We start from the raw sequence: 27,816 nt of genomic DNA, 5'->3' as shown, positions 1-27,816 counted from the left end.
TGCTTCTAGGCGTACTCCATTAGGTGAATAGGCCCAGGTCCAGTCTATCCTGCTGTCTGAATGTTATTGCTGCTGCCATTACCATTCCACAATTCCAGATAGGATTGTTGGACTCCTTCCTTTACTTATTGTAGAACCTGGGCAGGCTCAGTGGATAAAGCACTGGATTTAGAGTTGGAAAGACTCACCGTCCTGAGTTCAAATCTGACCTCGGACACTTACTAGCTATGTGACCCTGGGCAAGTCCCTTAACCTTGTTTGCCTCAGTTTCCTCAACTGTAAAATGCACTGGAAAAGCAAATGGCAAACCACTCCAGTATCATTGCCAAGGAAACCCCACATGAGGTCATGAAAATTTAGGCACAACTGAAATGACTGAACAACAACAAAGGTCTTGGATGGAACTTGTCCTTGTGCTAGAACTAGGACCCACTTTCAGCCTTAATTCCTGGTTTCTGCCACAGGCGTGTGCCCTTGTGACTTAATGCTATTTCTGGACTCTTCTTCCTCTCTGTTTCATTATTCAGTCAACTATTTGGAGTTGATTTTGCCCCCTGGTGCAGCGCTAACCATCTCCAATTGCTTATCCATGTGTTAGTTTCAGATACCATGAAGTACCCACCAAGGACCATTGCTACTGAGGTGTCTTAACCCCTCTGTTTCATTGTGTGATTGACTTTATCCTCTTCTGCTATGTTGACAGTTTGGGAGCTGATATTCTGCTAGCAGTGGGGACCCATTTTTCAGAGATGGCACTGGCTTGAGGCCCTCCCTAAAAGACCCCAGAACAGAATGCCTGGAGGCTTCTGGTCTGCTTATGTATTTCAGATCTGGATTAAGGCACTTTCTTTCTTTTCTATTTTATTTGATCTTTGCTTCATATGACACTGTTCTCCTTACTTTCTGTGGCATTTTCCAGGGGAACTGGACGTATCTGAAACTTTTCACATAGCCATTTTTTGACAGAAGTGATAGGGAGTAAACCTACTATTTCTTTGGGACAATGATATTGGGAGTGAGGAATTCTATCTACTAATTCAGGTTAGCACCTTCTCAGCAACTTATAGTCTTACAATGTTACCTACAACAACAACAACAAAAAAATGTGAAGTGACTTACCTACAGTCACACAGCTAATATGAGCCAGTAGTGGGACTTGAAATCAGAGCTTCTTATCTTAAAGGCCATCTTTCTACCCACTGTACCACTTTGCCTTCTTCCAGGAAGTAAAATACTTAGTAAACTAAAAGGAGAAATATGGTCATAAAATAATAACAACATAAGATAGGATTTGCTATGGCAAAAGAGTAACAAAAATTAGAAATTGAAGGAGTTTAAAGGAAGCGGGATCAGAGAAGATTCAAAAAAGAGATGGCATTTTAGTTAAGCTCTGAAGGATAGTGGATAGAGCTCTGGGCCTGGAGTCAGGGACACTCATCTCTATGAGTTCAAATCCAGCCTCAGACACTTACTAGCTGTGTAACAATGGGCAAATCGATTAACCCTGTTTGCCTCAGTTTCCTCCTCTTTAAAATGATCTGGAGAAGGAAACAGCAAACCACTACAGTGTCTTTGTCAAAACAAACAAACAAAAAACCCAAATGGGGTCAGGAAAAGTTGGACACAAGTGAAAAACAACTGAACAAGAACAATAAAATCTGAAGGATAGGTAGACTGTATCATCAGATGGTATTAATGGGAGGAGATATGTTAGATAGAAATAGCAAAGAAAAAAAAAGAAAAAAAAGAAATAGCAAAGAGCTGAAAGTTTAAAAAAATCTATAGATAAAATACTGAGTGATGCAACTCTCAGTGATAAATGAAGACAAAATAGGAAGCCATTTATGGCAACATAAGGATCTTAGACTGAGAAACCCTTGACTTTGCATGGAGAGGAGTGACAATCAATGGAGAGCTCTAGGAAAATAAACAATCCTGGTGAAGAGAAAAGTTTTAGAGAGGGAAGTAAAAAGCATGGGAGAATAGAAATTAGGACCATTAGGAGACTGCTGTGGCAGTACAGTCAGGCTAGAAATACATGAGTATTGGTGGCAATAGGAATGAAATGAAGAAGAAAGGTGAGGGAAGAAGGGAGGAAGAAGAAAAGAAGAAAGTAGCAACACACATTTCCATAGTGATTCACATTTTCCTCACAATGTCCCAGAGTGATTAAGAGAGCAAGTTCCGATCTACCCTTTTTGCAAAATTAGAAACTGAGGCTCTGGGAGTGTGAATGAATCAACTGAGTTTACATAAGTAGTGTCCAAGATCACAAGTAAGACCTAAGGACCTCATTACTGTTGGAAACTTGAAGAGTAACAGACATACAGGTTGGGTAAATGAGCAATAAATATAGAAGCAAAAATATGATGTCAGATGAAGCTGTATTTGATAGCAGTAGGATTACCCTTCATCTCTAGATTCAGGGGTTCAGCCCTAGATTATGTATTTTACCACATGTAGAAATTACTGTTTGAATGTAAATAAGCTAATGGCCTAAAGAGGAAAGCACGTGGTAACATGCGTCTAGTATGAGCACAGAATGTTTCTGTCCTTCCCTATCAGGTCTGGTCTTGCTAAATCTTGGAGGTGGTTACTACATTGAGGGCAAGTGAACTCTGCTTTCCTTTGGTGTGGTGCAATCTGACTAAAGCAGAAAAAGCAAGGCAAGGGTGGAAGGGGACTTTTTGTTATCTCCTATGCCCTCTGTCTAAGATTTTAATACTAGTATGAACCATTGTAGATATGAAAGAATGCGTTGAGATAATCTATTTTCTCTGCTTTATTTCCTGAAGTAGTCACTTGGTTTATTGTTCAGTTGTTTGATCAGTCAAGAAGCATGTTATGCACCTACCATGTGCCAGGTACTCTGCTAGTTGTTGAGGATATAAATGCAAAGAAAGAAAATATCCCAACTCTCAAGAAACTTACATTCTAATGGGCAAAACCCAAGCACATATCAGCTGATTGACAAATATTTAAGTGTCTCTTCATTACAAGGCATTTTGCTGTGTACTGGCGATAGAAATACAACAAATAAAAACACTCCTACACATAAGGAGCTTATATTCTAATGAATGAGAAAATGGAAACATTCAATTATATATAATGTAATAGAACATGAATCAATATTAATATATTTAGAAATATATACACATACACATACATAAATATACATACATACATATATGCATATATATACATACACACATTATATATATACACACACACACACACACATACACACATATAGGATTATATAAGGGAGAAATATAAAATGAGGTTGGGAAAATTGGTTGGGATCAGGTAGTGAAGGGCTTTAAAAACCAGAGTTCATATTCTATCCTAGAAACTGTATAGAGTCACTGGGGTTCGTTGAGGAGTGTGATATGGTTAGATCTGTATTTAAGGAAAAACCCTTGAGCAGCAGGACTGAGGAAGATGAACTATAGTGGGAAGAGATTTGAGTTATATTTAACTTACAACTCATTATGCCTGTCAACACCAAATTTATTCTAAATGATCAATCGATATTACAGAATAATACTATCACAACTCATCCTGCCCTTTCCTGCCTCTGAGCATTTAGTTATAATTTCCAGAATGATCTCTCTCAAGATGTTAGGCTGTTCAAATCCGTCTCTTCCATCAAAACCAAGTTCAAAGGCCATGGGCTCTTTCCCGAGCCTCCCTTTTCTGCTCTCTTACCCCAGTTAAAAGTCATCTCTCCTTTCTGGAATCTCTTTTCCCATACATATTTCATATGGAATCTAATTTTTAGAGAGGAGGGAGGTATGTGGGGAGGCAGAGGGTAAGGTAGCTGGGCAGAGCTGATTCCATCATCACCATATGGAACTCCTATAGCAGGAAAACTCATTCTATTAATCTGGCAAAATATCTGTAGTTTACAAAGCTATCTTAAGTGACTGTAATGAAATTAGCATTCTGGATGAAAAAAAAAATCTTAAGTGATACATCAGGTCAGGCAGAGTGGCAAAAAAAAAAAAAAAAAGAAAAATCAACTAGGATTTAGTGATTTGGTCATGATCACATTGATTTCAGGTTTTCTTGACTCCAAGCCCAGCCCTTTCTCCACTATATGATTCTTTCTCTACACCTGATCATTTTTTTTAACTTTATTATAGTCATATGGGCATATCTAGCATACTACTGCTAGATTTTAATCTCCTTGGTCACAGGGACTATGTTAGTTTATTCTTTAGCCTATGTAAAAAGCAGGCACTCAATCTTCAATAATAAAATTGAATTTTAAAGAGATTTTAATTATGAGGTCCATGAAATTTCACAATGTGGCTTTTTGACAAGAGATCCTCATCAGTGACATTTATCCAGCACTAGTGACATTTAATATTTATCCAGCACTAAAGTGCTGTAGTGTGTAGTAGAACAAGGAGTGTTGTACATGGAAAATCAAGAGAAATACAGGTCCAAATTCTCTGACACTTAGCTGCTGTGTTTTAGAATCATACATTTACAGCCTGAAGTGACCTTAAGGGTCATCTAAGGCACCCATCTCATTAAAGAAACAGAGACCCTGGGACTTGAGTTGCCCAAGATCATAAAGGTGGTAAGTGTCAATGCCAGGATTTAAACAAGTTCTTCTGACTCTCATTGTGCTGCTTTCTCATATACTATAATCCCTCATTGAGCCTTGGTTTCTGTGTCTCTGAAATGGATATTTAAAAAAAAGTGTGTTTTACTTAACTCTGGTGGTTATTCAAATGAAGCAATGTATTTAAGGTGCTTTTGAAAACAAAAATAGATGCAGACAGAGATAGTGATAAAGAGAAAGAGAGAGATGGAGTAACAGACACATAAGTAGATAGATCTAGATATCTAGATCATAAATCATAGAATTGTAAAATCACAAAGTTTATAACTGGGAGAGACTTTGGAGAATATCTCGGCCAATCCTTTACTTTTACTTACATAGAAACTGAGACCCAGAGAAACTAAATAATTTGCTTAAGATATCTAGATATCTATTTCTAGCTATTGAAATAGATATTAATATAGAAACAGCTCAGAAATTTCTCAATATTAAATTACATAGACAGTATTAGCTTACTTTCCTGTGAAACATGCACTGATAAGCAAATATAGAGTACCTATCTGGTAGCTTTGCAATTTATATTTTTTGCCTGCATTTGCAAATACATTGTAAGTATATAAGCAGTCATACCTTTGTTAGCACCTACAGATTGAAGAAATAAAATTATATATAAAGTACCACAGATAATAGCCCACATTTTCATTTTGCCTTTTAAAATTAATGCCATTTATTATGAATACCAGATAATTTTAAAACAAAGAGATTCTTGTGTTCCTATGCAAAATTTCTTTGAGTTGAAGAGTATGAAAATCTGTTCCAATGTTTTTAGTGCCTGATATATGATAAAAGTACTAAAGAGAATTGATCAAAACCACTAAAGATTTTTTAATTTGAATTTTATAGTATCTGAATATGATTTAGGATTGAGAGAAACTTCCAGCTACTGCTAAGAAACTAAGATTTGGCCTCTAATAGATGAATTTTATGCACATGGGCCTCTGTGCTTATGTAATTTCTCTATATCACTACTTTAAGTGATTTTTCACTATAACTTTTTTTTCCCCATAACTCATACTTTTGAGCCTTAGTACAAAATCGTTCAAACAATGGCTCTCTGTTTTTTGTTTATTGTTCAAGGACTGGCATATTCCCATGAAATATCTTTTCCCCCTAGGTGTCATATCATGAACAAGTCAACAATACAAACGCATTGTAGAATCATAAATTTTTTTAACTAGAAGAGACTTTAGAGAACAATCTGTTAATTTTACTGACAAAGAAACTGAGGCCCAGAGAAACCAACTAATTTGCTTAAGAGAACATATCTAATGTCAGTGTGCCCTTGAGGCTTGAATTCTTCTTTGTTGTTATGAGCTGTTCAAACATAAAAAAAAAGAAAATTGTTTCCCCACACAAATAAGAAAAGAAAGAGGACTGCATATGAAACTGAGAATATCAATCTATCAGTCAGCCACCTAGCATTTATCTGCTATGTGCCTGTACACTAAGTACTGAGGAAAAAAAAATGCCTGTTGATTGATTGAGAAGAATTCTGGGCTGTCCTTTCAAAGAATTTATAGCCCATAGCAGTGACTATCAAGGTGAGTACTTAACAAATTTTACTCATTTCTCTCAGCAAGTTATTAAACTTGAGAATGTTCTGATGAGTCTCCTTTAAAAGCCAAAGGAAGTTTCATTGCATTTTTACTTCCCTGCTTTCTTCATGGCACCTGGTCTGAGGCTCTGTTCTTTCTAATGTTGTGTGCCCTTAGACTTCATATAGTACTTTGTTTTGTACTTTTCTATTGTACTTATCATCTAATATTAATTATGATAGTAATCTGTGCTTGATGGTACCATGTTTGTTGAGTGAATGACCTAAGTAAAGCGAACTTCAGTTAGAAAAGGATGACCATAAAAGGGTAAAAAAAAGTAAGAAAAAATGATCTGATTCTGGTCTAGGCAAAGAGAATTCAAACCAGCAAATAAGGAAATGTGATTGATTGCGATTATCATTATTATTATTAGGCAATAAAAATAAATATTGGCAAGACATTTGGAAATAACATTTACTTTCTTAGATCCAGTTAGTCACATTATAAAATATTATTCCTTTTGTGAATTTTAATTCTTTCAGACCTGCCATCTTCCCTCCCAACTTCATTTTTTGCCAAACAAATAAAAGCACAGTGCCTCCTCGGTCTTATACTGGCCTAGAGGAAAGAGTTAGACTCAATTATCTAGATAAGGTATTGCAATTAGGGGCTAGTCCACAAGGTTTTGATCAGTAGTATAAAATTAATACAAATTTCTCAGACATCCTATTTTTATACCTTCCCTTAAACATTGAAAGTAGTTATTAAAATCATTTTAAAAAGTGTAATTATATATTGAAAACTACAAATGTACTTAACTAATAGCAGGTCAAAAGATTAACATTTACGTTTATGTTAACGTTCCCCCTTCAGTCAAGTCCTTAAAGTATAACCATAGAAATTAGATGGATGAACAATACCTGTGACTTGCATGTTGTACACATTCCTTAGAATTACCCCGCATTTCTAAGGTTAAAATTAAAAGTTAATCCATGTGATTATTTCAGTTTCCAAATCACACAAAGACAATCTTCTCCTCCTCCATTCCTTTCATTAATATCCTTGATTATCCTTTTTTCAGTTAACATTTCCGATATTTAAAAAAAAATAGAGAAAAGGACTTTAGAGATAAATTAATCTAACCTCATTATTTCTAGATGAGGAAACTGAAAACTAGAATGGCTGATTATCCAGCTAAATTGATGGTGAAAATGTGATTAGGCAGCGGTGGGGAACCTGCGTCCTCAAGGCCACATGTAGCCCTCTAGGACCCCAAGTGCCACATTTGACTGAATCCAAACCTCACAGAACAAATCCTCCCAGTATAAGGATTTGTTCTGTAAAACTTGCACACAGTCAAAAGGCCACACCCAAGGACCTAGAAGGCTGCATATGGCCTCAAGGCTGCAGTTTCCTCAGCCCTGGATTAGAGCTTACTTTTTTTCTTTGTTTGCTAGTTCAATGATCACTTGCTATTTTTCTTATGATAGAACTAGCATATATTACTAAATCTAAAGTTGGTATTATTGATATTTTCTGAACCATGCCTATTTGGTAGAATTCTTAGGTAATATTATTTAAAAATTGCAATTATTTTTTTTAAATAAATCATTTGGCTTTATAAGGTTGCAAGTTTGAAGATGAAATAGCCTTTCAGGATTGAAGTCCAATTTGAATTCATTTATGTGTTGGAACAAAGAATATCTGTCTCAGTTTAATTCCTATTCTATAACCTGGCTAGTTGTCACTGGAACTTAAATATTACACATGAGTTTGACATTGACATTCCTTTCTGTTTGGGAAAGGTGAAAACTGAGAGTAAAGAAACTAAATGATGGCTCATTGAGGGGAAAAAAAAATCACTGGTCAAACTTCAGACTCCTTGCTGGGCATGTTGAAAAACGTATGTGGTATCTAAAAGACATTTGGAAAATCCAATGTTAAATTCCTCTATTCTTGAAACCTCCACTGATTCAAATTGAATTTCTGTATCCACAGTTATTTTATATAGAATCAAATTCTAGGAACACAATTCTTACCTTCTCCTGGAAGGAGCAGGCTGTTCTAAGGCCTCAGAAGTTCACTTTAAGTGACAGGAGAAAAAGGAATTGCTTCCTTTTCATAAAGAAAATCTAGGAGCCTTGTGCAACCACAACAAAAATTGCAAGATTAATATTAATAATCACTGATTGATATTGTGCCTTAAAAGGTAGAGAGAAAGCTACTGGACCATAATACAGAAGGCAGAACAAAATTGATCTGTGGAGGAAGAGGGCAACACCTCTTGCCAATAAATATATTTTCAGAGAACTCAGACCTCTGTTTCCCTCTGAGGTTTCTTGTTCCCAGCCTATAAAAGCAGTATTAGTCTTCACTTCTGGGCTATTATTCCTGAGCTGACCCTCCTACAACAAAGCTTACTGTGATGTCTCGAAGGAAAGGAAGAGTAAGGCCTCAAGACTCAGCATTTAACAAAGATGCCAGGACAACACTGTGCCTATGCTGTACCACAAGACCTTCTGAGACTTCCCTTTGTTCTCTGGGGCATGACTCTGTGTGAGAACATAGGACAGTAGCATATCGTAGCAACTGGCTGCCCTGTGTGACAAGTATGCTAACAGTAGCAGTTTGGATCCTGTCCATAGCCAAGACCCTGGGGCGTATAATTGTCAACCAACATTCTTCCCTCTTGCTATTCTGCTTGCATTTTTATTCAGAAGGATGATTCATTAAGTCTTTGGCTGGCCCTCTACCTATTAGACCATGCCCCTTCCTTTACGTTCCTTTTGAGTTGCTTAATTTAGCTGCCTTTACTCAAAGTCATAATTTTTAAAGAGTTGAAATTGATTTGTAGAAAAAGCAGAGTTAAACCAAAAACATTAGTCACTTGTAAAATAAACCACTCATTAATTCCTTGTTTCCACTGTTCCTAAAGGCCCCCCCACCCCACCCCCCCATGCTTTTTTGAGCTGGAGTATGCTTCACCACTGTACTGTCTCCTGGCCAGAGAATGGGAACAATAAAGTTGATGGGGAAATTCACATCTTAATCTAGCACTCCCCCTGCATCTACATAAAATGGAAAAGGGTCATATACAATTAACTGGCAATTGGTTCAAAGATTATAGCAGAAATTTTAGTAATTCTCATGATCCCAGGTATATGGGCAAACAGGAACACTGGATCACTTCTCAGCAATCCTAGGATCTCTCCTCTCCTGTGATCCAATAACTTTGCTCCAGGGTCTGTCTGTATCTGGAATGCCTCTTCAATTCCAGCCTGAAATGAATTGTTCAAATGCTGCAGAGACTAATGCCTCAACTGCCCCAAATCTGATACTAAGAGAGGCAGGGAGCACAAATACATCTCAGCCTCCATTGTGTTTTAGTCTCTGTTTTTTATCTTCAGAGTCTATCCTCAAAGTTTACTCCTTCTACCTTCTGCCTTGGAAATCCCAAGGGGTAACAAAAGCTATATCAGAACATCTGGTGTCATGAACTGGGCCTAATTCAGACCTGTTATGTAATTTATATAGTCTTAGGAAACTAGCCCAGCTTTCATGGCATGGCCCTAGGAAATACTGTTCCTATCATAGCCCTTCCCATGGCTTTAGAGTCATAAAGATCTCCTAGAGGGCTTCTTACCACTTAAATAGTTTGGGAGCTATTTTTCTACACAATCCTGACCACAGGATTTTGAGGACCCGGTATAGGCAGAATTTGAGGAGGAAAATTAAAGGAGAGAAAGAGACAAAAAGAGAGGACAATAACCCAGATGATGACCCTAGAAGGATCAACTGAATATTGAAGAACAGAACCCAGAAACTCTAACCTTCTTTCAGAAAGGCCAAGTTTGGATCTAAACTATATTGCCCATGTGGTAGGTGATATGAAATTTTTGCATTCACTCGAAATATAAAGAGGTGACGATGATTCAGAAAACCACGAGGAACAATCAAAGCTACATTGAAAATTATGACTTCCTGTACATGGATCAGGGTCATCTATGGTAAAGTAGCCAAGATCCTGTTACCCTCTGGAATCTAGCCTTTGCAAATGTTAGGATTGTGAATTACCATGTACTACCAACCATATAGAGTTCTCTAGCCCTTTAGAGACATCTTCAGAAAGACTACCCTACTCATTCCACAGAAGCACAGTAGAAAAATACACCTACTCTTTGTTACCAGAGCAAGGTATGTCCCAACAATATCACTATTCCTTATTCTAAACTTTTCTCCAATTTTCCAGTACCACTGGGTATTGCTGTGGTAGCCATGTGGAAGGGCCCCATTAGTCCCATATTACAGTAAGCAAAGAGCTACCTTTGCCATTGTCCATGCCAGTGCCCACTTTGCTAAATCCTGTGTCTTTGCCCACTCTACTGCTACTATGGTCCATGACAATCCCTGCTGCCACTGTCATTGGGGTCTGTCATAATGCCTACCCTGTTACTTGATACAACTGAGCCTGTGCTACTGCCATTACTGCTGGAGTTAGTGTTGTAGTACAATCCACTACTTGATGTTGCTTAAGCTTATAGTACCCTTCTCTACCATGGCAGAGGATTGATCTAGGCCTAAGCATTACTGTTGCCAATTAGTAACCCCTCCTCCCTTCTTTTGTTAACTATGAAAAAGACAATAATGGACTAATTTCATTTCCAATTTCAGACTTAAGCTACCAGTGGCCAGGCTTGAGTGAAGACCAGTCCATAACATCTGTGTACAGGCATTCTATGATGTATTCTAATGCTTCAGTGACATTTTTTGTTGCTAGTGATATACCGTCCCTGTCCTAATAGTGTCATAGATACTGGTAATGGAGGAAGATTTGGCCATGAGTTAAACTTTAACAAATTCTTCCACCCTCATCAAGAAGCCCAGAGTCTTTGTTAACCATATCACTTAGACATGTTGGTGAACTTTTTTAAATAGCTGAATTTGTTTAGAAGTGGCTAGAGCCCTATTTTGACAGTGATATTGACATAATGTGATCTAAATTCCACAATAGTGCAGAAGAGGGGAGAGATTAATACTAAAATGACTTAAAGGAGAAGATAGAATTTAAGAACAAGTATTGTAATCATCTTTTGGGCAGTGAAACAAATAGTGGAACAAATGCTGGCTGATGTAGTACACACACAATACCTACCTCCTCTACCTATGTCTCTCTGAGTTAGAGCTGGCTCATTTACTCTATCTCTTCTGCAAGTCAGTGTGATGATGTGTTACAAAGAAGTACATTCAAGAGACTACCACTCAAACTCCTTCTCCCAGGATGCTGGGTGTACTTTTAATGTTAGAATGATAGCCTCCTACAAGATACAATTGTAGTACCTGAGCCCCCACCAGTATGGTTCCCATTTAGACAAAATCAGTTACAGTGACACCATCAGCTCTTAGCAAAGCAGTAGTTCTTTTTCAATCATCAAAGTTCCCAGCAAAAGTTACCTGTCAGCTTTGATTATGTGGTCTCAGCTTTGTGTTCTATGTTCTATAAGTAACTCATCTTTTTGTCTCTCGTGCCGTGTATCTTCAGCTTTTCCTGGTCTCTGCTTTTTTTCCTGGTTCTTTCTTCATGTGATACTCTCCTACCCCTTTTAAAGCTTCATTTTTCAGATTAGGACCTTCTTGTAAGCAGTGAACCATCTCTAACTTATAATATTGTATTTTAAAAATCTACCTTTTTGTCAAATATGATCTGGAGTCCCCATAAAATCCTCCCATTGTGTTAGTTATAGCCATCAAAATTCTGATAGTGAAATTTACAAATGAGCTAATGGCTTACAGTAAACGCAGCCATCTTTAACTCAGTCAGTACTGTGCCTTCAGACAGGTCTTCTCATTTCATTTATCTGAAGGGAAGTGTTTAATTATTTCCTCAAAACATTCTCTCTCTCCTTTTTTTTTTTAAATCTGAGAAACCATGTTTCCTCTCCAATTGATTTTTGGTAGTGTTCCTTACATAAATCTTTTTCTGCCCCATTCAGTAAACAATATATCTACAGTATGAAAGGGGTAGTACCTTGTTTTGGCCTTGAAATCCAGGAGATATGTTGAAATCTCAGTTCTAAAACTTAGTAGTAATGCGACTTTGTGGAATGAGTATCTATTTTATTATCTATAACAATAATATATATAATAAGAGTTATAATACTTACCTCACATAGTTGTGGTTAATAAATACTTCAGTCTTCCAAGAATTTATGAATTTAGCTTGGTTTCTTTACCAAAATAAGCCCTCTTTACCTTAGCAGATAATGTTCATGAGTTATTTTGGTTAGAAAATTAATCAAAGTGGAAAATCTGGTAATAAGTCTTTCTGAAATTAGAATTGTTAGCTGTTCCTCCAATTAAAGGCCTATAGTTCATTACTCAGACTTTACTCAGAGGGTTTCTAGCTTAGTAAAACTCCCATACCTTATGATCTGATGTCATAGACTTCAAGAATGCAGAACCCTTTCCATGCCATCATAATGGCTGTTGAAAGGAAAGCCTTTTTAAAACTTAAAAAGGGAACAAGCATTTGTTAAACACCTATTATATACCAGGCTATACTAAGCACTTTATAAATGTTATCTCATTTGACCTCATTAAAATGTACAACCATGAGGTACTATTATTTCATCATTTATTAAGTACCTACTACGTGGTAGATTCTATTCTAAGTGCTTTACAAACATTATTCCATTTGATCTCATTAAAGTACTGTATAAATATGAGCTACTATCATTTCATTGTTTATTAAGCACCTGCTATGTTCCAGACACAGTGCTAAGTGCTTTACAAATATTATCTCATTTGTTCTCATTTAAAATACTGGATAAATAAATGTGAGCTACTATTATTTCATCATCTCTCAACCAAGTAGACAAAAATGACATGTTCCTATCTAATGATGAAGTTTGAAAATACAGCCAGAGGAAGTGGTAATCACTTAAAATAGAACTTCACTGGTTAAGGTGTCTATGAAGAATAGACAACAGCCACACACCAATCAGTGTTCATGTAAAAAGAAGTAGGGTAATTATAAACACAGAGAGCAGATGTCAGACAAGGAATGGAAGGGTAGAAAGAGCATTGGGTTATGAATTAGAAGACTTGAAGTTTATTAATGGCTGTGATGATTACTAGTTATATACCAAACTGGAGCACCCCCTCTTATCAACCCCTCTCACATGTACCACTATGAAAAGCTACTCTAGATTTAAGGACATGGATTAGAACCCACTCAAAATCATAGCTTAGAAACTCCCACCAATGTGTTTAATTTTTGCCACCCAGCTAGAGGACAAAAAAAAAATCAAATATTACAGTGAAAAGAAAAAATAGCACTCCTCCCCACCATCACACACACACACACACACACACACACACACACACACACACACATTCCCATAGCTTATCATACCACCAATTACATATGGTCAGATTTGGAAAATATGCATTAATAGGGAACATGCACATCTACACATCTATAAGCTCCATCTTTCGCCAATAATCATAAATGTTATGATAGATGCAAAAATTCACCTTATCATGGAACACATGTGGAAGGCACTCACATAAAGGATATGTATAGCCTAATCTGTGATTCTCCAGGGCTTTTGATGGCCTATGGTTATTTCCTCATATTGTTTTCTAATGGGTGTCCTATCTTTCTTCTTCCCTGAGTGTGTCATGTCTTTTGGGCTCATCTTTTGTGCTGAATGTCTCCACTTATCTCACAGTTGCTAAACTTCTTTGCTTTTCAAGGTCTTCCAAGTGTCAATGACTAGAACCTCTCTGTCTCTCTTTCTCCCTCTACCTCTCAACTAAGGGAAGCAAACAGGTTTTCAATGCACAGCAAAAGCTATGAGCAACTACATCTAGCAAAGTGAAAGCAAGAAAAACTTGACAGAGTGCTCCAGACTAATATGTTTTCTCTTCTTTTGATTACATGTGTTTGATGTTGACGATAAATCAGCAATCCTAAACTTGGAATCTCTCTGACTTAGAGTTAGAAATTCCTTGCAATTGCTGTTTAATCTCTTATATGGGGTTCTATGCCCCACCTTGGACCCTTATTGAATGGCTCTGCAAAAAGCAAAAATAAAGCACAAGAATTTTGTAGCATTTGGAGCAATTAATCTTAAATCATCTCTAATTGACATACAAATAAAACTGAATAGGAACAAATGATAAGACCATTTGTCTCCAACCTCCAGGTCTACATTTATTATCTATCTCTGACAATAACTAACAAACAAACAAAAAAACCCTTGCCTTTCTTCCCTCACCCAAATCTGAACAGCACAGAATTTCCCTGTCATCTCCCAAAGATTTAGCTCTTTGGAAGCTCCCTGTATTTCTGTTTATTTTGTTTGGTTTTCCTTTGAGATAAAAAAATTATTCTTAATGATTTTAGTTTGGCACAGAGATCATTAGACCTGCCCTGTGAAGACCAAATGAGCCCATATATGTGAAAGAACTTTAAAAACTATAAAATCATATATAAAAGGAAGGTATCATTTTTACCAAAACATGGCTCAGGCAGTCTGTAACTGTTCATGTCTGTGAAACTATAGTAGCAGACTCACAAACCTGGCCCACTACCTATGAAGAATACAGCTTATTGCAAGCTGGTTAGTATCTATTAAGGTGGGATGAATATATTGACCTTTGTGAGGTTTTGTGGCTGTTAATTAGCTATTTTATCCTTGTTTGCTCATTTTCTTAGATAACCAAGAAACTCCTATTCACTCCTATTCACCAGCCTTTTCCATTAGCATTTCTTTAGATCGAAAGAAAATTTATTGAGTGAACATTTGTCAGGAGGTAAAACTAGATTTTTGATCATATTCATCATAATTTACAAAAAAAAAAGGTTAATTATTTTCTGGACACAGCACTTGCTGAGGAGTTTCCACTGCTTGGAAAGTTTCCTACTACACAGGAGAGTATAGTACATTTAATGCCTTTTTAATAAATGCTTTTTCAGTTTGTAAGAATTTTTATGTACCTAACATATGCTAATTACTGTGCTAAGTTGTAGGGTTTTTTGTTTGTTTGTTTTTGGAGGGGAGAAGGCAGAGCAATTAGGGTTAAATGACTTACCCAAGGTCACACAGCTAGTAAATGTGTGAAGTGTCTGAGGCTGGATTTGAACTCAGGTCCTCCTGACTCCAGGGCCAGCGCTCTACACAGTGTGCCAGCTAGCTACCCCAAAGTACTAGAGTTTTAAGCAATGGCAATAGACAGTCCCTACCTTCAAAGACCTCAAAGTCTAAAGGGTATTAAAAATCAAATAGCAATCATTGATATTATAAGTTGTGATTTTCCTTAGGGGTTATTGGTTCCAGAGCTACCTTTAGTCAGTATTTTCAGGCTGGATAAAAGAAGGAAACAACAGATGACCTCTAAGGTCCCATCAGACTAATCATTCAGCTTGTTGACTCACACCTTGGAGAGTAAAATTAGAATTAAATTAACAAATCAGTGGCATGTGAATTAAATTAACAAATCAGTGAAATGTTCTGAAATGAAATTTAGGAAGTGTAGCATGGTTCAGGATAATACACAAAGTGGGGGGGGGTGGAGATCTGCACAAATGTAAGTTCTTTATTGGCTAGGTTAAAAAACCTAGACAAAACGGAGTGATCATAGTGAAAAACAATACCAAATCAGTAGTACAATGTTATTTTTGAATGCTGAATAATGTATATCTATATTATATATTATATATATTATATATAATAATATATATAAAAGTTTAGAGAAACTGACGCTATTGCTCAGAGAAAAGAGATTAGATGGCCAATTTGCTAATAGTCTTAAATTATGTGACAGGTCATTTTATATATAGTCCCCTTTTTTTGATACACCTTAAAATAAATTAAAGATAGAAAGTGAACTATTAACATTAGACATTGAGATTAGAAAAGACTCTTGATAGCAAGGTATGTTAAAAATTAGAATTTCTTTCCTTTGGTTATCAGATCTCTAACTAGAGCAGTATTATTAATATTTAATATTAATACTTTGTGGTTTACAGGTGCCTTTGGCAATCTAGTGAAGCCTATGGACCCTGTCTCAGAACCATGTTTTTAAATTCACAAAATAAAACACATAAGATTAAGGGGAAACCAATCATATTGAAAAACAGTTAGCAAACAAATTCTTAGACCCCAGAAGAGGTAAAGTTTTTAATTACATAACATTTCATGGTCCTCTCATTTCTTTATTCTCTTTAAATTTTTTCTTAGTCCTGTCCTTCCATCAATTGGTTATAATGCTTGTGATGGACCCTATTTAGACTCCTCTTTGATTAAGAAACATTAGTCCTAGTTAAATTAAAAAAAATTTTTTTCAATAGATCTTTCTGGTTGTCTTCAGCTATAACTAGTAGCATCAGGTCCCTTAAGGTACCCCTTCTAGGTACATTGACCAATAGTTCTGTCCAGAAACAACTAGTAGTAGGTGAAAGGAGGAAAAACAAATCCATTCCCTGATTGGAGGTAGGGAAGGAGAGATGCATGAACTAAGAGATTCAGGTGTGTTTTTGCTGAGGGGCGTGACATACAGCATAATTGTTTTTGTTGTTCTTTAGGTGTTTCTTCTTTCTTCTTCATGATAGACAAAGGAGGCTGAGTAGCTTTAGAAAAGAGTGAATTGTGTAAAGTGGGATCTGACCATGTTACCCTCTAACCTCCACCCCCAACCCCCATAAAATTCCAATGATTATTTATTAGCTATAGGATCAAGTATTCTATCCCCTGTTTGTGTTTTAACTTCCTTCACAACTTGGCCCGTTTCTCCTTTTCCAGTCTTCTTATAATTTGCTCCCCTCACCCTATTTTACTATACAGTACTGTGTGCCTTATTGTGGTTTCTCATATACAGCACTCTGCCTCCTAATTCTGTGTCTTTTTGCTGGCTATCCCCCATGCCTGTAATTATTTTCCTCTTAACCTCACAAATTCTCTGGCTTCCTTCCTTCTTCAAATCACACTATTGGGGAATTTCCAGGTCCCTTATCCTTTCCCCCCACCTGCCTTTCCACCAAGACTGCTAACAATTTACACTGTATATATCTTCTTTGCAATACTTATTACCCTGCTGTTGTATCTCCCCTTTAGAATGTGAGCTCCTTGAGGGAAGGGAACGATTGCGGTTTGAGTTGCTGAGAACTCTGAAATACAAGGGTACAGGGGGTCTGCCTGGAAAAAATTCAACCATTCAAGCCTTCTTTCATTCATAGGAGTGAGGGTTTACTATAATACCAGTTAGGCAGGCAAGAGTCCCAGTAAAACTGGGGGTAAGATTGGTTCTTATATACAAGAAAAGACCATGGGAAGATCTGGATAGAATTAAAGAGCGGCAAATAGCCTGAGGAAGGCTAGGTGCAGACAATGAAAGGAGTTAAGAGGTCTGAGAGCCACAGTGAAAGGGCAATTAAAAGGATTTGTGAGTATCTAGGTGGGCTGTGACAGGCAGGGTGTCTCAGGTGAAATTCCAGGGACTAGGGAGCTGAAATGTATGGGAAAGGTCAGGGGCTGGGCTTTGTTCAAAGACATAGTCTTTTCCCTTTATGTGTACAGGTGCCATAACCCCATCAGGGACCATATTTTTAATTTTATTTTGGATTCCTAAACCATTCAAACAGTGTGTGGCATATAGTATATGTAGACCTCTACTTAGGTCTATCTATCTATCTATCTATCTATCTATCTATCTATCTATCTCTCCCCATATTTTAATCTTCATTATTAACACTTAAGTCTAGAAATCATCAAAATGATAACCCAAACCCTGATTTATACTGATGACTGATCACTGAGGAGTAAATACAAGGAAAATTTAAAAGTGGGCTATCACAAATATCTTTAAGCTGGCCCTGTCACACCCCTAGTCAGTACCATTTCCCTCCTGTTAGGATATAAAAATTTATCACTTAGACTTTTCATATTGCTTAAGTGTATTTGCCCTTCTAGATTTCTTTTTTCCCCCATGAAAATTACATGTGTGTGTATGTGTGTGTGTATATATATATACACACACACAAACACATATACGTATACACATAAATATGTGTGCATATATGTACGTGCCTATATGTGTATTTACATATTTATATACATACACACATATACATATCTACATACATATGCATCATATATGTATAAAGGGTGAGTTATATTTTAACCTTTTTATTTGGCTTTTCAGGATATAATATTGAAAGATTTTCTTTTTCTCATGGCAGATCCTGTGTATTCCTGACTGTCTAGAGATGTTTGTACTACTCTCTCTTACTGGGAAGCTGCTTAGGGGTCAGGCCCTGACTTTTTCCTTATGCTTGACCTGGGATCATTGGACTGGGACTGAGATTTAGACAAATTGTTGTCACATTGTGTACCAACATACCTAACTCAGCCAACTGTCATGGATTACAACATCCCTTCATCTTTGGGGGCATTCCAGCTAGTGGTTCTGGCCTGGTCAGTGTCCTGGGATAGTTACCTATTGGAGGTTTGAGGATTCAGGACTAGGTTCCAGAGTTATCCTGCCACCAGATCACAGTGTCTTTAATCTGGTCCCTTGGGATAACCTCAGACCCCTGTTCCTCCAGGCATGACTAATTTCTGTGTGTTGTCGCCTACTCAGAAGGGCTTTGGCCACAGCCTTGGCCTCTGCAGTAGCTCCACTCCAGCTGATTTTACTTTTAAGCTAATCTCCTGCTTAGTTGCCAGGCCCTGTGGGTGAATAACATGGCCACTGTTTCTTACTAGAGTCTGCATTTCCCAAATTAGGCCTTTCTTCAGGTGCCATCTGCTTGTGATGTATTTTATGGGATAGAAGAGCTCAATGATATTTTTCTTGAATTTTAAAACTTCATTAAGATCATTTATTCATTGCTAGTAGATATTCCTTAAGGTAGCCATTGTTTGATCTTAGTTCTTGAGGAGGACCATTGATATCATGAGGGTGATGTCTTGACTTGCCAGTGAATAGGATTTAAGTGAGGCAGAGTTGCACAGTTGTCAGCCTCACTCTCTCCTCCAGAGTCAAAGTCTAGTGGCAGGACAAAAGTCAAGATGACTGGATGGCCTGAGATGCAGTAGGTGATTTTGGCTTTAGAACCAGGAAGGAAAACAATGCCCAAATATGCCTTCCTTTTCATAAGGCTCAGGAGGAAAGGACTTGTTAATAATGGCTCATGGGGCCTAGCTTACCTAAGATTAATTAGTTATATCCAAACATAGCAAAGCTGAAAGTGACTAGCCCTACCTATTAAGATGGAGAGTACCACATGTCTCAGGCTCTCCCCTAAATCCTCAGGCAGGTCCTACTTATGAACAGGTCAAGTCCAGTCAAACTGGAGAATGGGGCAAAGAGGACATGCACACTCAGTGTTGTGGAACAAAAGCTTGCTATAACTAAAAGAAAAATCTTTCACACAACAGACTTTTTACAAGGTTTCAATTATTTGTATTCCTAATTCCACATGTCTCCCATATCCAACCTCTCCCCAGCACACAGAAACACACACTCCTATCTGGACCTATGATACAATGAAGGAAATTTCAGGTGTGGGAATTCCTTCCACCAATGCAGATTAGCATTTTTCTGTGACAAAGTCTATAAGAGTTTTCTGGAGCTCTGAGTTGTTAAGACTTGTCCATATTCACACAGTCAATAGGTGTCAGAAGGAGAAAGTGAACCCAAATCTTCTTGACTCTGGCATAGGTCTTCTATTCTCTGTATCATGTTACCTTTAAACACATACACATGTAGTAAGACCTTAACTATTGGCTTTTTGATCAATTGAATTTATTATATTTCAATAATCAGACAATAAATAGTTCAATAAACACTTATTAAGCACCAGAAACTTTCAATTAGCTATCTCAGTTGGAAAATAAATTTTCCAAAGCTGTAAAGTATTACATAAAAATATCAGTTGATTACAATGATTACAGCAACAATATAGATATTCATATTTCCCCCATGATATGGTTGGTGTATGGAAAAGAAAATAAAAGATTTGAAGACTTCAACATGAAAAAAATCAGCATTATTTTCCCATTTAATCCCTCTCCTTCTGAGTTTACAATTTTCAAAATAGAAGCATTAAGTTCAATGTTTAAAATGACTCTGAAGCTTTAAAGTAATCTGAAAAAGGCAAAGAGTAAAGTCTACTTTAAAATGCCAGGACATACTTTAATAGCTCAGAGAATTCAAATTCATAGGGTTTATTTCCAATGCTGCCACTAATTCATTGTGTGAACCTAAATAAATCATTTAACCTTGCTATGGTCTTAGTTTCCCACATGGAAAATGAAAACAATAACAATATTGAGCAAGATTGCTGGTGTGCTTCAGGGCAGCTACGTGGTGCAATGAGTACAGCACTGGCCCTAGAGTCAGGAGGACCTGAGTTCAAATCTGGCCTCAGACACTTGAAACACTTACTAGCTGTTTGACCTTGGGCAAGTTACTTAACCCCAATTGCCCTGCTTCCCCCCTGCAAAAAAAAAAAAAAAAAAGATTGCTGGTGTGCTTAAACATTAATATTTATAACATATTTTGAAAGCCTGGATTAAAGCTTCCTTAGTTATGATATCTTTTTTGTTGGTAATGGTCAAAAAATAAACCAGTTGGAAGTATTTCTACAGGATGTCCCTAAAGTCTGGACACATAGGCAAAAATGCATATTTTCAAGAAATGAAATGAATGAAATTTTTATTTAATTGGAATATTAACAAATAACATCTTCAATATGATTTCCATCATTTGTGATGCAAAGGTTGATGTGCTTTGCAAGATTCACGTGAATGTGACGCAATAACTCCACACTGCTGTCAATTTCCTGTGTGTCCAGTCTTAAGGAACACCCTGTAAATGCTCACTATAGTAGAAATAATAAAAAAAAAAATTCTAAAATTTAAACTCATGAATTAGTAATAAAAGACAGTTTATTTTTTTCTAGGAACACCCTGTAAATGCTCACTATAGTAGAAATAATAAAAAAAATTCTAAAATTTAAACTCATGAATTAGTAATAAAAGACAATTCATTTTTTCTTTGTGGTTGCAGAAAAAAAAATTGCAGAGTGAAGAGTTTAAACCTCAAATAACTGTTTACATGCTGATCACACTACAAAAAGTCATACAACACATAAATGTCCTTTAAAGTTTCACTAGCACATTGCTGGAAAGGTATAAAACTGTTTAACCTCAAGCAACCAGAAGTATTTATACAAACAAATACAATAGCTGCACATAGAAAAGAATTTTCTGGACAGGAGAGGCTTTTATTTTTAGCTGACAACCTATAGTCATCATATACTCTTGTTGTTCCCTTATTTTTTCTTCCTAAATAAATGATGTATTTTTCATGTTCATATTCCATTCTCAATCCACTTATCACTTATTAAGTCAGGTGGCTACTTTGCATAGTAAAGACAAAGGTCAAACAAATTTACCTTTAAAAAATAATAATTTTCCATACCGTTTTCAGGGAGCAACAATCTGCACAAATGGAGGATCTATAATCATGAGGGAGATATAAAAACCTCTTCACAATATTTCTTTTCATGGTGCTGTATTGATGGTTGATTCTGGCTGCTGGTGATCCCAGAATATTAATGATGCATTTGGCAAAAAGCATTCCTACCAGACTGATCGTGACTGACTGGAATCTGCAGTGCATGATACCAAGAGACACGATTTGTCTTTACTTACAGTTCTTCATTTGACCTTGTTGCTAGAGACAGCTTCCTTTTCCTAGAGACGTCATTCAGTAGGGATAAGCTTTGACTTCCAAATATACTTCCGTAAACAGGAATTTCAAAATTTTTTTTAAATTTTAATTTTTGCATGGTATAAACTTGACAAACAATAATAAAGATGAACATTACAAGTTACTTTCTCACTTGTAAGAAATTAGATGCCAATAACTCACTTGCCTTAAAATAGTTGGCTAAATATTTACAGTTTAAATATGAAAGTTTTAGTTTTCTGAGAATTTCAGGCTATGATTTCTTACTTAATCAGTTTAATTTATATTATTCTAATTTTATTAACAGAAGAAGTCTTAAAGTAAGTCATTTTAACATTGCAAACTAATGAGTAACTCCACAATGCCGTCTAAAAATGGAGCTACAGAGACATTTGTTAATACTAGTTTTTTGGGTGTTTTGTAGTTTTTATAGTTTGCTTTCTTCTCCTTAGAAATATGGAAAGGCATTTTCTTCCTTTTACACATTTTGACCTTTTTTCATGTGATACATATCGCTTTCTTTCCAGAGTAGCAATAAAAGTCAACCTATTTCCATTTTCTTGTCTATCTCTGCTCTTCTTTGACGGTGCAAGCAAAATGTGGGCATAGACGTAAAATACTTGCTTCCTTTCTTGCATAGATGCTTGAAAGCACAGGGGATGCCACAAGTCATCTGGAGCCTGGAGGGAAGTTCTCAAGTGCAGAAAATATTGTGACACCTGCCTTTTCAGTTAGAGAAAACCCTTAGGGTTTTCTTATCCTTTTCAGTGTGCCCCAATTTAAATATTTCAGAAAATCTTGGTAGTTTTGACTTCTGCAATAATTTCTATTCTCCATCTTTTTGGCTCATTCTCTACAGTGCCTATCCAAGTACAATGCATAATGGGTGGTTGGTATTTTTTTTAAAGAATGATAAAGATATTACTGCTTAGATTGGAACTGATAGTACAGACTATTTCCTCCAAATAGACAATGGTCTGTATTTTGCAGCCTTCTTTCTTCAGTTGATTACTGCCAGGTGGTATATTTGCCACTCCCCTTTAACTGATTCATGAAGTTTCTGTTCTACACCTGGAGAGTCTGAAAAGACAAGAGTATGTTCTTTGAATCAATCTCTTTTTTTATGATTTAGAAATGAAGATAAATACTTTTTCTTTAGTTGGGCAGAGAGAAGGAAACATTTGATGTGATCCTACAATTTTAATATTAATATCCCCTCTTAAGCAAGATATCAGGAATGGCTCTCATCATAGTCCATAAGGAAAATTAACCCAATGCCCTGAAAAAACAAAAAGAAACAAAACTTTCTTCTTACTGACTATAAAGAAACTAGAAGTATCATTTATTTTTCTTATGCAGTGTGATCTAAAGAAATAATTTTATAAATAGGTTCATTGCATGTCAAAAAAACAGAAACATTTAAGCCTCCACTATATCTAAAACACTATTAGGTGCTAAGGATATGAAGACAACACTAAAAACAGTTCATTATATATACATAATATGAATCCAAGGACATGAGATACATGAGAAATAATGTTTCCCAAGATAATAGGGGTGAGATGTCTATCTATCTATGTATGTATATGTAATGTGTGTATACATACACATATGCGTACATATACATATACATATATATATACTGTAGGTAGTTGATGATGCTGATTCTGAGCTCATGGCTTGAAATTAAAGTCTTCTGTTTAGGAAGTATACTTGAAGTCTTAGGATAAATGAGATTCTCAAGATGGAAAATATTAAGGGAAGAAAAGAGGATCAGAGGGAGAACCTTGGGGAATCCCCCACTTAAGGAGGGTGGAAGTGGGTCAAGACAAGCAAAGGAGGAAGAGGTTGTACAGGTAAATTTGTGGGAAGAGAACCAAAGTAGAGTGCTGTCTACAAAGATGAGAAGAGAGATTATTTCCGAAGAGAGTGACTGGTCAACAGTATTTAAGTACTTTCATCTTGAAGGATTCAATATGTTTATAATCCTCTATTCTCTCAGGTACTTGAAACTTTTGTGAATGTAATAAGTTCTTTTAAAATGTCAATATCTCCGTTTGTAAAATGGGGATACTATTGCCTACTCTCTACAAATCATTGAAATACTTTACACTGAATGATTTTAAATATCCTGTTTAAAAAGCCTCATGAGTCATAAATATCACTATAGTTGCTATCATAATCATAATTTGCTGTAATAATGCTTTGTGGATGGACAGCTCCTTTAAAAGCTTTTGCAGGAATAATGTTTACTTTCCTATCTTGAGCTATTAAATTAGCTACTTTCATGTTTCATCATTGGGCGAATAAGCAAACTCTGATGTGGAAAATCATATTTGACCTCATATCCCTCAGGGTGATTTGGAGATTACCGCAAATACCTTAGACACATTTAGATGTATAACAACAAAAAATCCCCTTGTTTCTGTTATTATAGCCATTTGTTTAACTTTACTGTTAGGCCTCTAAAGACAAACTCTGACAAAATAAATTGCCATTGACACATTTGAAGCATTAGCTTGCACTAAAAGCATTCTTTCTTCCTGCTACAAGTAATAGGATTCCCATTGAGAAATCTCAACAAACGGAATACAGAAAAAAGTGTATGAGAAACTACCAGCATTTGCAAGTTAAAGGAAGTTATGTTGAAAACCAATGGTGAGGAGTAGTACTACCAATGCAACATTGATATTGAAAAACCAAAGCAATTCCAAGGAAAATGCATCTTTCTTGATTTTGTTTTATTAATTTTTATTTACAATGTTTGTGTTTTAAAATCATACACCCACTGAAGTACTGATAAGCTTTAAGACATTTGCAATACTAAATAGAATTCCAACTGTGACCTGTTTGAGAAATCTAGGGTTCTATATGTTTCTCCTGCAGAAGATTGTTTTTTGGTTTTTGGTTTTTTTTTTTTTGAGATATTCACATAGCAAAAAGAACTGTGACTGAGTACCTCATATGCACAAAATCATTTTTTCCTCTTGATTTGAAGGATTCAATCAATTACATAATATGTAGATTAATCAACTATATAGTATGTAAATTATCCATCATGAGCAGCTAACACTAAATTTGAAAGTACATTAAAATTTACTTGATTTCATGGAACCATAAACTTCTGAAATACAGATCCTGGTAAAAGATCTGGTCTGAAACGGTTGACAAGTCTCATTTAATAGAAATGGTTGGAATTTCTGTTTTAGAAAGTGTTTAATCATCAGCATTGCTTTGTGCTACTTTTGTGCCTTTTCCAAAACATAAAAAAATTTTTTTCTTTAGATTAGTAAAATATACTTTAAAACAATTGACTCCATTTGTTTTGTATGTTTGCTTAGGGTCAAAAGAATCTTAGTTTTGTAACTGCTACTATGATTCAGATATTAATTCTTAATTTCTGTAAAATATTTTTAAATGCAAAGGAAATAATTTAAATTTTATTAGCTTTGTCACAGTCAAAAAACTGGAATACTCAAGTAAGCTTGTGATATACCATTTCTGGTGACTTTTTTTTTTCTTTTTAGATATTCCAAGGGCCACGTGGTCAGGCTAAAACACATTATAGTTAGAATTAGGTAATGCTATTCTTCTTTTTTAGTAATTCTAATAAAATAGCTATGAAAGATACTTTTAAGATATCGCTTCTGATTTTTTTTTTATTGTTGATATTGTTTTCCAGCTATTTGAATCACAGAAAAGGACCCCGAAATGCCACCAGCAGCAAGTGGTCCACCTCAGTATCCACCCCCAGATGGAGGATGGGGCTGGATTGTGGTCCTTGGGTCTTTCATTTCCATTGGATTTTCCTATGCATTTCCCAAAGCCATCACAGTGTTCTTCAAGGAAATTCAGGAGATATTCCACAGTACCTACAGTGAGATAGCATGGATATCATCCATCATGCTTGCTGTTATGTATGCAGGAGGTAAGATTCTTTGGAACAAAGAGCCTTCGTGTTCAATAAGCAATTTCTGTGTTGCACTAGATCTTTTCTAATATCTAATTATCTTAATAATTTGTTATAATCCTGTGTTTTCTTAAAACAAATTTATTTGATTAGAACTAAATGTCATTACAGCAACTAAGTGGCACAGTGAATAGAGTGCCAGGCCTGGAATTAGGAAGATCTGAATTCCAATTTGGCCTTGCACACTTTCTAGCTGTGTGACCCTGGGCAAGTAATTTCACTTTGTTTCTCTCAGTTTCCTCATCTGTAAAATGAACTGGAGAAGGAAATGGCAAACTGTTCTAGTATCTTTGCCAAGAAAACCCCAAATGAAGTCATGAAGAGTCAGACATAATTGAAATGACTAAGCAACAGCAACAAATGTTTTTTAGGGCAGCTAGGTGGTACAGTGTATACAGAACTGGGCCTGGAGTCAGAAAGACTGGAGTTCAAATGTGACCTCAGACACTTACTAGCTGTGTGACCCTGGGCAAGTCATTTAGCCCTTGTCTGACTGAAACTGGAAAAGGAAATGGCAAACCACTTCAGTAACTTTTTCAAGAAAACCCCATGGACAAGCGGTACACAGGGTCATGAAGAGTCAGACATGACTGAATGACTGAAAAAAAAAATATCAATTATGCAATCTTATTTTTTTAAACAAAGTGCTAAGGGAGAATAACTGGAAAGTAGTTGTTTGGGACTTTTGTGGAGGGACAGGTTAAAGGAGAGAATAGAATAAATGGATGGAGGGATAGGATAGAGGGTAATATACACATATATAACCTATATTGAATTGCTTGCTTTCTCAATGAGGGTAGGTGGGGAGGGAGGAAGGGAGAGAATGTGGAACTCAAAGCTTTAAAAATGAATGTTAAAAATTGTTTTTACATGCAACTGGTAAATAAAATATACAGGCAGTGGGTCATAGAAATCTATCTTGCCCTACAGGAAAATAGAAGGGAAGGCAATAAGAAAAGGAGGATGGAGATAATAGAAGGGACAGCAGATGGAGGAAGGGGTATTGAAATGAACGCTGTCCTTGGTGGGGGGAGGGGAGAGATGGCGAGAAAATTTGGAATTCAAAATCTTTTGGAAGTGAGTGTTGAAAACTGAAAATAAATAAATTTATATTTTAAAAAAAGAAAGTAGTTGTTTGAGGGAAACAAAAAAGGACTTCATAGATCACAGTTGACTTACTATGCTTACAAAGTTCTTCATTATGAGTGATGAAATTGGAGTGTTAGCTCTTACTACTAGGCCACATTCTCATTTTTGTGATTGCTATAATTTTATTTATTAGTTGCTCCTGAAAATCTAATTATGTAAGGTCTCCTTTTTCCAAAATAAGAGCCTAGAAACCATATTACTATATTCCATTCTGCAAAATGAATACATTCTGTGATATGTGTCTATGTATGGATGTATATATGTATGTACATATATACATATGTATATATAGTTATTGATACATTTCACTGGATATATATTTAAAAAAAAACATAACACTGAGCATTGGTGTATTATTACATTGATTTCTCTTAATGACCATGGCTCCCTGGAACCAAAATGTCTTCAAAATGTTAAAGAATAATATCAAAACATGTACACACATACCCCCAAATTAATTATTTGGGTATATTTTTCTTATGTAGTGCTAAATATCTGAATATTTAGAATAGTTCAAGTGACAACTTACTTCTTTAATTATTATAATTTTTTTAATTTGGATGTATTGAAGTATATAAATTATTTTATATAGACATGTAAAATCACATAATTTCAGAATTAGAACTGGAGTTCATCCATACTAATGAGGATGATTGTGATAATAATATTAATATAGTACTTACTCTGTGCAAAGCAACATGCTAAGCATTTACAGTAATCTCCTTTGATCCTCACAACAATCTCAGTAGGTAGCTGCTTTTATTATCTAC

General features: G+C 35.9%; 1 protein-coding gene across 5 annotated transcripts in view; it reads left to right on the top strand.

Moving 5' to 3' along the window:
• Positions 1–27,816, top strand: part of SLC16A7 (solute carrier family 16 member 7) — a 235,254-nt gene that overhangs the window by 121,186 nt on the left and 86,252 nt on the right. For 4 of the 5 annotated variants that reach the window (XM_036759284.1, XM_036759280.1, XM_036759281.1 and 1 more), the window contains one exon: positions 25,610–25,855. In XM_036759284.1, coding sequence (XP_036615179.1) covers positions 25,639–25,855 — 217 coding nt within the window. In that variant the 5' untranslated portion in view covers positions 25,610–25,638. Of the gene's footprint in view, positions 1–25,454; positions 25,506–25,609; positions 25,856–27,816 lie in introns of all 5 variants that reach the window. The other variant, XM_036759283.1, reaches the window with a different exon arrangement.

Source organism: Trichosurus vulpecula, chromosome 5 (genome assembly GCF_011100635.1).
Source record: "Trichosurus vulpecula isolate mTriVul1 chromosome 5, mTriVul1.pri, whole genome shotgun sequence".
In the NCBI taxonomy this organism is placed as follows: domain Eukaryota; kingdom Metazoa; phylum Chordata; class Mammalia; order Diprotodontia; family Phalangeridae; genus Trichosurus; species Trichosurus vulpecula.
The sequence above is the reverse complement of the archived record's forward strand: the minus strand, read 5'-3'. Positions and strand labels throughout refer to the sequence as shown.